This window comes from Gavialis gangeticus, unplaced genomic scaffold (genome assembly GCF_001723915.1).
Source record: "Gavialis gangeticus isolate Ggan-Ray unplaced genomic scaffold, GavGan_comp1, whole genome shotgun sequence".
NCBI lineage: Eukaryota > Metazoa > Chordata > Crocodylia > Gavialidae > Gavialis > Gavialis gangeticus.
In genome coordinates this window covers 55,361,712-55,376,018 of record NW_017729022.1, presented here as the reverse complement: position 1 = coordinate 55,376,018, position 14,307 = coordinate 55,361,712, and the positions used below count along the sequence as shown (strand labels likewise).

At 41.5% G+C, this 14,307-nt stretch overlaps 1 protein-coding gene across 8 annotated transcripts in view; it reads right to left on the bottom strand.

Annotated features, from left to right (window-relative positions):
- Positions 1-14,307, bottom strand: part of ANKS1B (ankyrin repeat and sterile alpha motif domain containing 1B) — a 1,095,863-nt gene that overhangs the window by 464,609 nt on the left and 616,947 nt on the right. For all 8 annotated transcript variants that reach the window (XM_019515011.1, XM_019515009.1, XM_019515010.1 and 5 more), the window contains one exon: positions 12,741-12,813. In XM_019515011.1, the coding sequence (XP_019370556.1) occupies positions 12,741-12,813 (73 nt within the window). The remainder of the gene's footprint in view (positions 1-12,740; positions 12,814-14,307) is intronic.

Here is a 14,307-nt window from a genome sequence, read left to right as displayed (position 1 = left end):
CAGGGCTGTAGCTGGCAGGGACACATTCTCTCTAGCAACTGCCCGGGAAGGAGCTCCTGCGTGAGGAAGCTACCCGAGACGTGGTGCTGCCTGCTTTGCTACTAAAGTGCTACAAGAGTTTAGGAACCTCCTAGGTATGTAGGCTAGGGAGCATTTTGTCCTAAGGGTGGAAGTTTGCCCCTTAAAGGGGCATAGTGATGTTGTCAGTGATAATGTTTAAGTTATAGCCTGGGGGCATATGCTTGTGTTTATGTTTATACCGGAGGACAGGGATGATGCTATAAGGGGAGACTTGGAGGCCTCATTAGTGCCTGGAGAAAGAGGCATCCAATCTGGGTAGAGCTCAGTGAGGCACAGAGGGAGGCTCCCATGGGATGCAGCTACAGGGGCACAGGAAACCCTAGCACCAGAGGCACTCAGAAGTGACAGAGAGTAATATAACATCTATGAGACTTGGGACATGATAACGGGAGGCTGCAGTACTGCAGTACACCCTGGGTGTTAGGGCGTAAATGCCTCCTGCCTTAGAACTAACTTATTCATTCTATCAAAGATATGGCAGGTGAGACAAGGGCAGTCTGCCCACGTGACAGGTGGGTGGGCTGCTATTAGGAACAGCCCTGGGACTGCCTCCTGTCACAATACTATATATAAATAGGTAAAAAATTGCTGCTTAAAGGTGTGTTTATGGCATACCCGAGTTAAAACTTGCAGCAATTTGAAAAAAGGTAACCTGCATCAATTCCAGATGAACTAAGTCTATATGTACTTCTAATAATTTGCCTAAATGCAAGTTTCTACAGGCATGTGATTTTCAAAGTCTGTTTTCAATTTTGCCCCTCAGTTCCATGTGCTCAGGGAGAGCAGGGTCTGATAGTAAGGGGGGGGGCTAGAAAGGGGCTGCAGGGGGAAGAAGTTGGTGGGGCAGAGGCAAGTAAGTCACCTGACCACCCAGATTTAATTTTCCCTGCTGTAGCAGTAGGAGGGGGACAAATTCAAGGCAACCCTTCAATAATTAGATTCTATACCTGGAAAATCTTAACAAATCTATAAGTTTTCCCTATACAGGGTCTAATTATTGGGGGGGTCTGATATTCAGTCATCTTATATTTGAGTAAATACAGTACTTTCATTTCCATTTAGGTAAAATAAATTACAGTCTACTGCTTGATTATTTTTTCCATGAAAGAACCAGTTGTATAAATATGGGAACACTAGGATTCTTTGCTATACAGAGTGTTTGGCATTTGGTATAAAGGCGACTGCTCCCTTGACAGTGCAGATAGCTTTCTGTGGGCTGGATGAATTACAATATGAAAAGAAGAATCCTGGAAATCAGGAGTTGTGTGTCAATCATTAACATCTAGGAACACATTAACAAAAGCCAGAGTTTTCAGCAGGTATAGCTGGAATAAAGTCATATTAAGGTTTCATATAATGGGCAATTGATAATACTAGCAGAGTGGCCTTTGCCACAGCTAGTACTAGAGGTCCAGTCACAAGGTGACTATTAGGTCTTTTGCCTCCAAATTGAATTTTATTACCACATATATTGGTGTCAAACATAAGCGAAGGGTTTAAGTATGGAGGTAGGCAACACTGGACACCTATGTACTGAGGGGTCACTATGGGGTAATTTATATGGAACCACAAAAGTGAGTCCTGATGTACAGTGACCAATATCTAAATGGGTGCTAATGGAACATTTTATTTTGATCTCCCCTCAAGTTCTAAAACTCAACAGGATTTACGGCTTTTAGAAAAAGAGGTCCCAGTTAGGAAGATCATTATTTCTTCTTTCTGTGAGCCAGAGGCTCCCTCTATATGTTAATATATCAAGTAATTACACGGGTAATTGTGCAATTAATTTAGACCAACTACACATGAAAATTATCACAGAATAAAAAGGTCCAAGCAGCTATTAAGTTAGAGCTGGAAAACTGTGCATATACTTTATAGTTGGTTGCTATCCAGCAGGGTCTCCCCCAGTGGCTAGGAATCTATTAGCTGAAGGGGCTCTCAGCCTTGACATTGCCCCATGTCCATGGAGTGCTCCTGGAACACAGAATCCTACCAGCTGTGGGGATTCTTGGTCCCAGCAGCTGTGCGGTGCTGCCATGGCTGTGAATCCCATCTGCTGTTGGATCCCACAATCATACCTTCTGTCATGCACATGTGGCATGGTGGGAGGTGCAATTCTGGCAATTGCATGTCAGATCCATCACACCTTTATCTGAACATCTAGAAGGATCCTGATCTATGTTCTTTCTTTGTTCAATAACCCTAGACAAAGAGGACAAGTCTTTCAAAACAGGAACCTCATTCCCAGGAAAATGTGAGGCAGTAACATTTTTGCATGATGTGTTCTTGGAACTTTCTACTTCTAGGATTCAGGGTTCGAGTAAAAATACAGAAATATTTCCAAAATAATTTTTTTGCATATTATTCCTTCTCTTTTGGTTCCCTTGAAAAGTGATTTGTAGGCAAGACATATCTTTGTCATATGCATCGCTCTCTCTCTCAGACACACTGGTATGTTCATCTGGAATGTCCATCTTTTAAAGGCACTGCAGGATACTAAGTCTCAAACAGTCACTGAATATGGTACTTGAAGCATCTCACATGCAAACATACAAGCAGCTTCTTCAAAAAAGGGAAGAAAGAAAACACTTTATGAAACTAAAAACTAAGGCTAGGAACAGAAGTTACACATAAACTGGCTTAAGTGATCAGAAACTCGTTTAAACCTGTACCAGAACAGACATTCAGTGCAGATAAACACGTTTCAAAATGGATGAAACTGGTTTAAGATAAACCTGGCTGAATGTAGTATCAGACTTAACTGATTTGGGTCAAACTGGTTTACGGAACTTCTGTCCCAGACCCCTTCCTGGCTTAAGTTAAATCCGAGTCTCCCAGCATCCCAGGCCATGTGTAGATGAAATGAGAGGATTGTGTGCAAGACACTTTAAAGCGAGCTAAATGGTTTTGCACCACTTTAATGGTGTTGGTGTTTGCACACCTGTGGTGTATTGTGCATTAATTCCAGCCGCTGCAGGAAATTTGGTGGCGTAATGCACCTTACATGACTTGGGGCGCAGCAAACTAAAACTCCTTGAAGGAGTTTTAGTTTGCTGCAGCTGTGGAGCGAAGCACTGGGCTCCATGCAGCTCTGTCCTGATCTCACCCCCCTCCCCCCACACCGGAGCCTGCCTGCCTGAGCTGTATGGAAGCCTGGTGCTTCCCTCTGCAGCTGCGGTGCCCCCTGGGACCACCCAAACTGGGTGCCTGCAGGTGGGGGCCACCACCACTACCGCGGAGGGAAGCACCAGCCCCCCCACAGCCCAGGGACTGCTCTGCCCACCAGCAGCTCACCCTCCCCTCCCTGCTGGACAGGCAAGTAAGTCAGTGGGGTGTGTGCATGACACAGGGGTTTAATCAGCCCTAAATTAAAGCAGTGTATTTTAAAACCCACCACTTCAATTTAGGGCTCCTGTTCCATCTACACATGCCCCCATATGCTTTGCAGCCCTGGGAAGGGCTGTACTCTCTGCTCCAGAGACCAGGGCTCGTCCTGTCCCTCTGCTCTCTAGCTCAATCAGGGGCTGGAGCATGGCCAGACACATGACCCCCTAAAGCAACGGGAGCAGGGAGGAGGTTTATTTCCCCACCTCCCCTACAAGGGGACTGCAGACCCTCTCAATCATTCCCGCCGCTACCCTCCCCACTCCAGTAACAGGAGAGGGAGCATAGCCAGAGTCAACGGGAATGGCTCCCACTATCCACCTGTTTTTCCAGTGGCTGGGGCTGCAGGACTGAGTCAAGCTGGCCTGTGAGTGCTGCTGAGGGTGTAGGCAAAGGGGCCAGCCTAGGCTAGGCCACCAGGGCCAGGTCCTTCCCAGTGGACTGCAGCTCAGGCTACAGCCACAGGGGCTGCATGGCTCACTGTGACCAAGCCAGGTGGGGCTGTCATGGAGCCCTAGATGCCTGGAAAGGGCCCCATGGGGCTGGCCCATCAGGGCAGGGCCCTCCCCAGCCTGCTGTGGCTGCATGACAGCTCGGCTTTGCAGCGCAGGTGAGGGGTGGCTGGGGAGTGGGCTTCCTGGGCTAGCTAGGAGGCGCCAGTGGGCCCCAAGCCCCTCAGCTGCCACTACACTGCCTGTCCTGTGCAGCACCCAGGGTTGCAAGTGCACAACCAGCTGCAGGCTGGCCAGGGCCAGGGGGGCTGTTCTACCCCCCTCGCTTCCAGCTGCTGCTGTTGCAGCCATGCCACACCACTTGGTGGCGTGGGGGGCAGAAGCTTCAGAAGCACGTGGAGCTCTGGGTCCACCTCCCAGACACCTTGGAAGGCAGAAGGCATCTGGGTGGAAGGTATTTGGGGGCTACAGTTGGAGCTCTGTGCACTGGGAAGAAGCCACTAGGTCTGGCAGGGCTGTTTTCTCCCCCTCCCCTCCAGTTGTGGCTCCTGCTCCTGTCACACTGCACAGCCCTGCTTGGGGCAGGGGGAGCTTCCTTTAGCCCAGTCACTTCAACCTGAGCTGGGCTGAAGAGGCTGAGCTGAAGGAAGCTCCCCTTGCCCCAAGTGGACTAACCTGCAAAGATTGAACCAATTCAGGCTCCAGCTTTTCAAATGTCTGCCCCTAGCCTAAATATTGTAAGTCATTAACTATTCACACCGTATCTAACTATTTTTAACTATTTACACCAGTGGTTCTCAACATTTTTAGGCTCAAGTCATCCCTTGGAAAATGTCAGCTCTTATTTTTTACTCATTTTTTGACAACAAAAAAATGGTAGAATAATTCTGTTGCAAAGAACTCAGGAAGACCACAACAGGTTTCTGGCACCATAAATTCCTATTTTAAATCCTGTGTTTATTTTTTTAAATCATGTTTGCACACTTAACAGTGCTAACACTGCATGGTACCACCAAAAGGATCTGAAGTCAACTGAGGTGCCTCAATACTCTGTTTTGAGAATCACTGATTTACACACAAAGAAAAGACTACACAGTGTACATAGAGAATCAGACAATGCATGGAGAGTGCAAAAATACTGGTTGTGGTTTCCTGCTCTTGAAAAATGACACAAACAAGGCCCCAATAGATACTTCTAGCCAAAAATTTCCATCCAACTGGGTGCAGGGACATCAATATTGGAGTACATATATGCGAAAGCACTTAAAGAAGAATCACAGTTTAGTTAAATATGAAAATACCACCAAGATCTCAAACGTATTCTACATTTGTGGCTCTTGCAAATGTCTTTCACTTATCTAGAAACACATTTCTATATTCCTTGAAAGAAAAATGTTATGAGGAAAAATGTGTTTATAAATTAGGTAAAAGAAAATGTTAAATTGAACTTTATTTATTTATTTCTTACTGGGAAGTGCATATGGCTGATATTTAAGCTTACTAGCTTTTCTAAATACTTTGTAGAATGTATATTGCTAATCAAATCTATGTATCTAATCTGCCAGGAAAAAACCCCAGCTGTTCAGATGACTACATTCCAACTTTAGATTGGTTGCAGTCAACTCATGTTATCCTAATAGTTATCACAGTCTAAATATACACATACATGTATTTCACTATTCTTTTATCAATGCAAGACACATTTCATCCACAAAAATATCATTCCCTTAAATTTAGACACTATGCAATATGAATTGAATGTTCATGTTTTTAGGACAGGTATAAATGTGTAAATTTCATTTATTGCTGTCTTCACTTCCATATTATGCTGAAGATACTATGGCATAGCATGAAATAAACTTAAAATGAATATAAATGAAGATGCAGTGTGCCATTTCACATACCATTTCATCTTTGACATTGACTTTTTAATATTTATTAACTGAGATAGTTAGACAAGACATTATTTGATGTTCCTTAAAATAATGCTTAATAATTCAACTGGTTTCAAACAAATGACCTGATGGTCATGAAATATTTCTGAGTTATACAGTGAATTCTAAATATTAATTGACTTTTTCAGTCTCTCTCTCTCTCTCTAACTATCCTACACATACCATTAAATACAATTAATCACCATTTCTCAACTTGATAAATACAAGAAGTTGGTGACTCATTTTAAAATGAAAGTATATAGAACATTACATACTCTTTCCTTTATAAATTTAGACTTGATTTTCATCTTTGGCTGAGCTGTGCTCAGTATGGGGCATGGGAAAGAAAGAAGGAATTCAAAGTTGTTTGCTTCTCTATTTGTACATCCCCTGATTTGGTAGCTGGGTATGCTACTGGTATAACTCATGAAATAATAAGAGACCTGAAAGGGACCTTATGGCTGCATACAGGCTTTCAGGGAGGTCAGGGGGAGGTTAGAGCATGTTAAAATGGTCACCCAATCTAACTTAGTTCACCCACATGCAGACCTTACACTTAGATCCTTTGTTAGTTGCATCTAAGTGCAAACTGTAGAGAAGTTCCAGGAAGGTTAGATCAGTCTAAAAATGGCTGACCCAATCTAAGTTAACACTACATCTGAGGTAGGCTAACTTAGATCAAGTTGGCCACTTTTAGACAGTTAAATCAGTCTTAAACTTCCATACAGTCTCCAACATAGGCCCACAGGTGGGAAAGCCCAGCTGCTGGCCGCAGGACCAGGGCTACACTCTTCCTACCTGTCCCCTTGGCACCAGGCAATTTTTAGTTCTGTCCCCCCTCCCCTGCCACCTCATCCCCAGATGAACAACTCCCTCCATATGGACCAGCCAGCAGCCCCCACCCCCAGCCCACCAAACCCCAGTCCCACAAGCCACTCCCAGTGCCATTTTTATCAGTGTTTGCCAATGCTAGGAGCTGAGGAAGTAAGTCCCAGTGAGGGGAGGCATAGGAGGGCTGGGAGGTAGGTCGGCTGGGGTGAGGTTGTTCATCTGGGTGGGTTGAGGGGCTAAAAAGAGCCCCAGGTCATGAGGGGCAGGAGTGAGAACCCCCCCATCCCTCTAAGCCTCCCCACAGATCCTGCAAGTACCCCTGATCTTGCCAAACATTCGCAGACCCCACCAACCCCCTGTGGATCCTGCCTTGTCCCCACAATCATCTGATCCTCTCTGCAGACCCTGTTCTCCCCTCTCCCCCATTCTCCTGTGGACCTGCCTGCCCCCTACTCCTCCCCATGAGCCACACTTGCCCCCCTGATCCCACAATTCTTTCCTCCACTAGCCCACCCATCCTGACGTACCTCAGTTAGGGTGGCTATTTTTAACTCACTCTAACCTCCACAAATGTCTATACACAGCCAAGGGGTCACTAGTCCAGTCTCCTGCTTAAGGAAGGAATATCACTATTAAAACTATCCACAACAAATATTTGTCCAACCTGCAATTAAAAACTTCCAATGACTCCAATTACTCTTTAGGTAACTGTTACAGTGATCATTGACTTAGATATTTAAGACGTTCTTCCTAATATCTAACCTAAATCTCTCTTGTTGCCATGGGCGACTGGTGCCACCTGAGTCAGAGGGGGCATGTGCCCCCCCCCCAGTGGCCAGTCAGTGACCGGGGACAGGGAGGGGGGTCCCCCGCAACTGATCGTGTTGAATGGAGGGGTGGGGAGTGTTCCCCTGCAGTCGATCTTGCTGACCAGGAAGTGCCAGTGACGCTCCCAGATGTACTAGCAGTGCTTCACTTGGTGCCCCCACTCCCTGGCTGGTGCTCACGGGGTGAGCACTGGCGCTCCCACCTGCCCCCCCGCCCATCGCCTAAGCAGGAAGCGCTGCCTGTCAGGGGGTGCACGTGCACCCCCATGCATCACCTATGCATTGCCACTGTTTGTTGCAATTTAAGCCTACTGCTTGTTGTCTTGTCTATTATATAGAAATCACTATAAATCTCAGGTCTTCTTCTGACCTGCTGCATCCTAGTAAATCATTCTATGGTGCATACTTGTGCATGGGATTGTTCTATTCTAAGTACAGGGCTTTGCACTCATAGTTACTGAATTTCATTCAATTAATTTTGCACCGTTTTCCAGTTTAACAAAGTTATTCTGAATCCTAATAATATCCTCCAAAGTGTTAGTCATTTAAAGCATCACTTGACTATTGTGGTCAGTTCTAGGCAATGCATTTTGACAGCTGTGAACAAATAGGAAAGCGCAGAGAAGAGCAAGAAAACTGAATAAAAGCTTAGAAAAGTAGACATGTGGAAAGGATGAAATAATTAGAATTATTTACTCTAAAGAAGAGAAGACTGAAATTTGGCAATAGTTTTCAAAAGCAAAAAAGGGTTGATATAAAGAGAATAATGATCAATTCTTGTCTGTGTTCACAGTGGACAGGATAAGTATCAAAAGCTGAACGAACCAACAGTATACTTTTGTTTTACAAAATTGGCAATACCACACTGCCTTAATTAAAATGAAAAAAAAACCAACACAAAGCAATAGCATGCTGGGCTGCATTAACAAGAATGTCATTTGCAAGGCAAGAGAAACTGTACTTGGCACCTGGTATGATTTTACCTGGTGTTCTGTTCTGGGCAATGGACTTCAAGATAGACATGGATAAATTGGGAAGAGTCAATCAGGGAGTAACAAAATGATTAGAAGTCTAGGAAACATGACAAAAAAGTTGGAAGAACTGGGGTTAGATTAGAGAAGACCAAGGGAAGATGTATTAACAGTCTTCAAATATCGGAACGGTGGTTATGAAGAGAATGGTAATAGACTTTTTTGCAAAGAGTAATGATGTTAAATTGCAAGATGGGAAATTTAGCTTAGATATTAGGAAAAGCTCTCTCACTTTCCAGTGGTTAAGCACTAGAACAGGCTACTCAGGGAGGTGGTGAAAGTTTTTAAGAGCAACTTAGACAACCACTTGTCTAGGATGACCCTGCCTTAAACAGAGAGCTAGATTAGATGACTCCCTGAGATCTCTTCCAGCCCTATTCTTCTGGGATTCTAAAATATGAGCACACCTTTCTTCCTAGAGTAAGTGTACTCACAAAGTACAGTTCCATCCTTAACAAGGAATATAACAATGGTGTATGAAGTAAGGAGTCTGTGTTTCTTTTTTTCCCCAAGAAGTTCTGATAAAATTACCTTAGTATTTTTTTAAATTGTTGTCAGTGTTTAAAACTCAACCAGAAATTGAAGCTGAATTCTTTCTAACTTACCACCAGGCATTAACAAACTTTACCAGTTTAAGTTCTAGTCTTCCTTTGTATTTGCAACTCAAGTGTCTTCAACTGACATGCCTAATTAATTTTATGCACTCTTCAGTGGATTTACAGACAATTTTAAAAGATGGAAATTAAAGGAAGAATTCTCAATTAGGCCCCAAAAGGAGTAGTATTCATCTTAGTCTCTTAGCTGTATTGATTCTACAGTACTAAAAAGAATAATAATAATAATAATAAAACTTTTTTCATTACAGGAAGTAGATACAGAATTATATCAGCTGCCTATAGAAAATAATTCAGAATGTTAAAGTATAGGTGACCCTCACCATTCGCAGGGGATACGTTCTCATACCCCCCGTGAATGGCAAAATCCATGAATAAGGCACTATGTTCATAAGTGCAGTCTACGTTCATGAATGCAGTGCCCCTGGCAGCTGGTGGGGGATGGGGACACAGCTCTGGTGGGAGCCCAGCAGTGGCAGCAGGAGCTGAGCATTGGTGGTAGGAGGCCAGCAGTGGTGGCAGAAGGCCAGCAGCGGTGGCGGGAGCCCAGGGGCAGCAAACGCAGAGTTCACAAGGAGCTCCTGTAAGTGCATAAAATGTATTTAAAATGCAGGTTCAGCATTCGTGAATTTTTGAAACAGCGAATGCCGAACCCACGAATAGCGAGGGTTTCCTGTATACAGTAAGAATTGTTTAATTCCACAATGAGAATTTGCCCATTTTATGAATGATTTTAGATATACAGGATTACTCTGCAATTTTTTTCCTCCCTGCCTTAGAAACATGAAGGCAAGGTGGTCATTTTCTTAGGATTTTTTTTTACTTTATATTATTTCTTGAATACAGCACAAAAAAGGACCATTATTGAAGATGCAAAGAAGTCTCAGAATTTTTTTTTGCCTATTTTAAAGTGTAACTATATACCTAAAGACTTTTCAAGGTATGTTTCTTACAGGAAAGGGCATCCCCTGATGTAATCTATTGTGGAATTCAATCAAGGCATGATAGGTCCTAGTTCATTTTCCAGAATTTACTACCAGGTCACAGTTTGATGTATTACTATAAGACTCAGGGTCTTTGGTAATCATCATGGGTTTTCCTTCATTTACTGCCTGGGCTATAGTTTGTTGCAACAGGGTATATAAGAATGAAAAGTGAAAAATATAATTACGATGCTACCTATAGTCAGCTCCATTAGAGAGATGCTTCTTTAACGTGGTATTTGTATGCATTAAAGATCAGAGTTAAAAATGTAGCTTTGCTCTATTTGTAGATTTCTGATTTTTCTGATAGCAAAACATCAAAGGATAGATATCCACTGACAAGGAATGACAAAGTGGTAAAAAAACAAAGTTAGGTGAATCGGAAGAAAAAAATTGAGATTCACAAGGAGCTGTTTTGCAAAAGGAGAGTGAAAAAAAAGAATAGAACACTAACCAATTGAAAGACCTGGAAAACCAAATGTCATGTTTGAGTGCCAAGAAAAAAATGTACAGAATAGTAGAAGTCACAGATGAGACAGAAAGCACATGTACTCTATGACAAGAGCTGTTAGGAGACTTATGTGATACATCTTAACAATTCAGAGGAAAAATAATGACTCTTCCAAAGAAGAAAGAGGATAGTATTTGTACACGGATTAATCTATGAAGCTCTCTGTACCTATTAGTTTTATTTTTATTATCCTCTCTTCTATAGCCATTATCCTTTTCTTTTAGGCCTGGTTTTGACTAAGATTTCTGCCATAATATAAAAATATGCATCAACATCGTGACAAACAAAGCCACACTGTGATTTAAGAAAAAGCCACCTTGCAATCTACAGTTTCTCTACCCACAGTTCCCCTTAACAGCATTATTAATTTCAGGAACAGAAAAAACTTAGGCAGCACAAGATGCCTGGCATTTTTCACCATGTTTCTCCTTCCTTTCTTCTAGAAGCAAATCTGCATGTGTCCTGTACTTACTTGTAACTATATTTGCATTCAAGTCTGTCATTTCACATTGTATTTCTTAGATTTCCTTTTTTTTCTGAGTAAAAATAGCCTAATTTATTTATGTCTAGTAGATAAGATGAATAACCTCCTACAATGTAGGCACCAGATTCAATCCTTGAAATAACTAGCTTTTATATATTTTTATTTTACTTAAATTACAGGATGTAAAATTCCTACCCCATGCATAGTGTTATACTACAGAAGAATTAATGGGAATTTTCAAACCGTGATGTGGCTCCATGTCCTGTTATAAAGATAAAAATACTCAACTGTGCAACATTATTTCTTCCCCTCCCTCACAAATGATACAGTAACATTTTTTTCTAAATTCTGATCTCTTAGTTCAGCAGCATAGTTGTACACTAACATACCAACAAGCCAGCTACGATTTAGATCTGTCCATTTTATATATTAGGGAATATACTAGGGAAAAACTGAAAAAAATTCATAGCATTGCTTAGACCAGTAACAGGGGCAAGGGACAGAAGTTACACATAAACTGGTTTAAGTCATCAGAAACTGGTTTAAACCTGTAATAGAACAGAAGTTCAGTGCACAGAAACTAGTTTCAAAATGACTGAAATTGATTTAAGATAAACCTGGTAGAATGTAGTATCAGACTGAACTGATTTGGATCAAACTGTTTTATGAAACTTCTGTCCCAGACCCCTTCCTGGTTCAAGTTAAATCACAGTCCCCCAGCATCCCAGCATGCTTTCCAGCCCAGGAACTGCCAAACCCCAGCTGGTGTCCTGGGGTCAGGAAGTGTGTGGGGGGGGGTTAAATCCCCCTTCCCCCAAATACAGAGCAACCCTGCTCTGCCCTGGCAAAAACTTACTGCTGGCTGCAACTGTGGACTACAAATTTCAGAGACACCTGGAAGCAGGAAGAGGAAGTGATGAGCAACACCTACAGAGTCCTGCTGCTGTAATTGTAGACTCTGAATCCCAGAGACCTCAGGGGCAGCAGGAAGAGGAAGCAAACATACAGCTCATGCTGGCTATGTGCTAAAGAGCCATGATCTAGTGCCCCCTGGCTTCTGGCCAGAACCGCTACAGGTATGGCTGCATTTCTGTCCAGTTGTTTCTCATTTTAATCTCTACATTTTAAACTAACCTGCAAAGACTGAATTGATTCAGCCTCAGGCTTTTTGCTGTCTGTACTTAGCTTGGCTGTCAACACCATTTTTAGAACTGTGTCAAAGAGTTGCTTCAAGCAGGGTTGAATAACATGATGCTTAAAACTGTTGCTGGCTATTGTCTGTATGTGTTTAAGTTACCACAAAAGCAGCAGAGTTTTGACCAATTTCCCTGTTATAGTTAAAGTTTTATTACAGAGATATTTGCAGAACTTTTTCTTTGCTAAGGTTACAAGAAAACATTAATGGTTTAATATAGCAATTTTTAAAAAATAACTAATATATACTATTTGCAAAGGTAAACTAAATTGCATCCAGCAGTGAGTGTTAAAATGCATAACATGATTTCAACATATTAAGCTACTTAGCAAAATTCTAGGACTGATTTTCCTACATAGTATCAAAACCTTAAATAATAATTTTTATAAAGGAAAATAAAAGTTGTCTCTTACTTGCAATATGATCATTCATTTCTTCTAGCCCAGTGTTAATTCCAGCATCTATGGAACTTATTATTTTATCAATCTGTAAGAAAGAAAATAGTAAAAATAATTCATGAGACTCATATATAGTATTTTATTACTTTTCAAGTAGCGAAAGTAGGGAATTGTTAATGTTACTGAGAAGACAACAGAATAATATAAAAGATCACAAAGAAAGATTTTAAAGGACACTAAACTTTTGTAGCCTGAATTTTATTTTGTAATGTTTTTACACTCTCTTACAAGCTTGAAATTAACATTTTTGCCTAACTATTTAGTTCCTTTCCTATTTAGAATTCTGCTTGTAGCACTATGCATTTGAAAATATTTTGCTATACTTTAAATGTATGCAATGTAAATGAGAAAAAGATACACACACACACACACACACACACACACACACACACACGTATTAAAATACATAACTTGTGACAATCAGAAACTTAATAGTTGCTGCTATGAAGGACAGATTTGTTTGATGATGTTTCTACATCATTAGTGGACTATATGAACAACAATGTTCATGGAGAAAAGTATTAGCTTTTGTCATAAAGTTACACCTCACTTGGTCATTTAACACTGCACAGATTTTGAATCTTCTTCTTCAAAGACTACTTATAGAAGATGGAAATATAACTGTTTGTACTATGGAATGCTATTGTTTATAAGACCATATTGCTTATGTTCATCCCAAGATGCCTTTATATGTTCGTTACTAGTATTAGAGCTACTGTGCTTACTGTATACTACTTTTTCTTAGGATAGACCATGAAGCAAAGTATAGGTCAAAGAGAGGCAAGATAGTAGTAAGAAATGGCAGGCCTTGTAGAAAATGTGGACAGAGAATCATTATGATTTGTTTTTGCTTTGATAACAGGAGTATTAGGAAACCTGAGTTTGTTTATTAACAGTATGATAATCAGTGATGACAAAATTCTGGAGATTATAAAAAAAAAAAGTCCTTGAAATCTGCAGTTTTAGAAGCACTATACAAATTATGGCCAAATCATCTTTCACTAAAGGTTTTTAATTTAACCTAATAAATTTCTGGATTACATTAAAATCTGCAGCAGGGATTGAAACAGTAATCTGAGCCTCTGCATCTTTCCTTCAAGAAAATCAGACCATTATGAGTCACCTTGCTACTACTCTATTAAATGAGCTTTAAAGGTGATTTACAAACAAAGTTTTATAATTTTAATTCTTTCTAAAATACAAGGAGGTTATGAAATCTTATAGGTAATCCAAAAAACAGGATTATAGTTATAGTGATATGACCGCATCTACATAATAGTAACAAAAAAGCACTCTATCCCCTCCTCCCAAATTAATTCACCTCAATAAAATAGAAAGGGAAAAAAAAGACTAGGGGACTGTGGCATCAACACCTACACAATCAAATGAGTCGCTAACTGGCTGGAGGGCTGCACCCAGAGAGTGGTGGTGGACGAGTCATTTTCAACCTGGAGGGATGTGGGTGGTGGGGTCCCTCAGGGCTCGGTCCTTGGGCCTGCACTGTTCAACATCTTCATCAGCA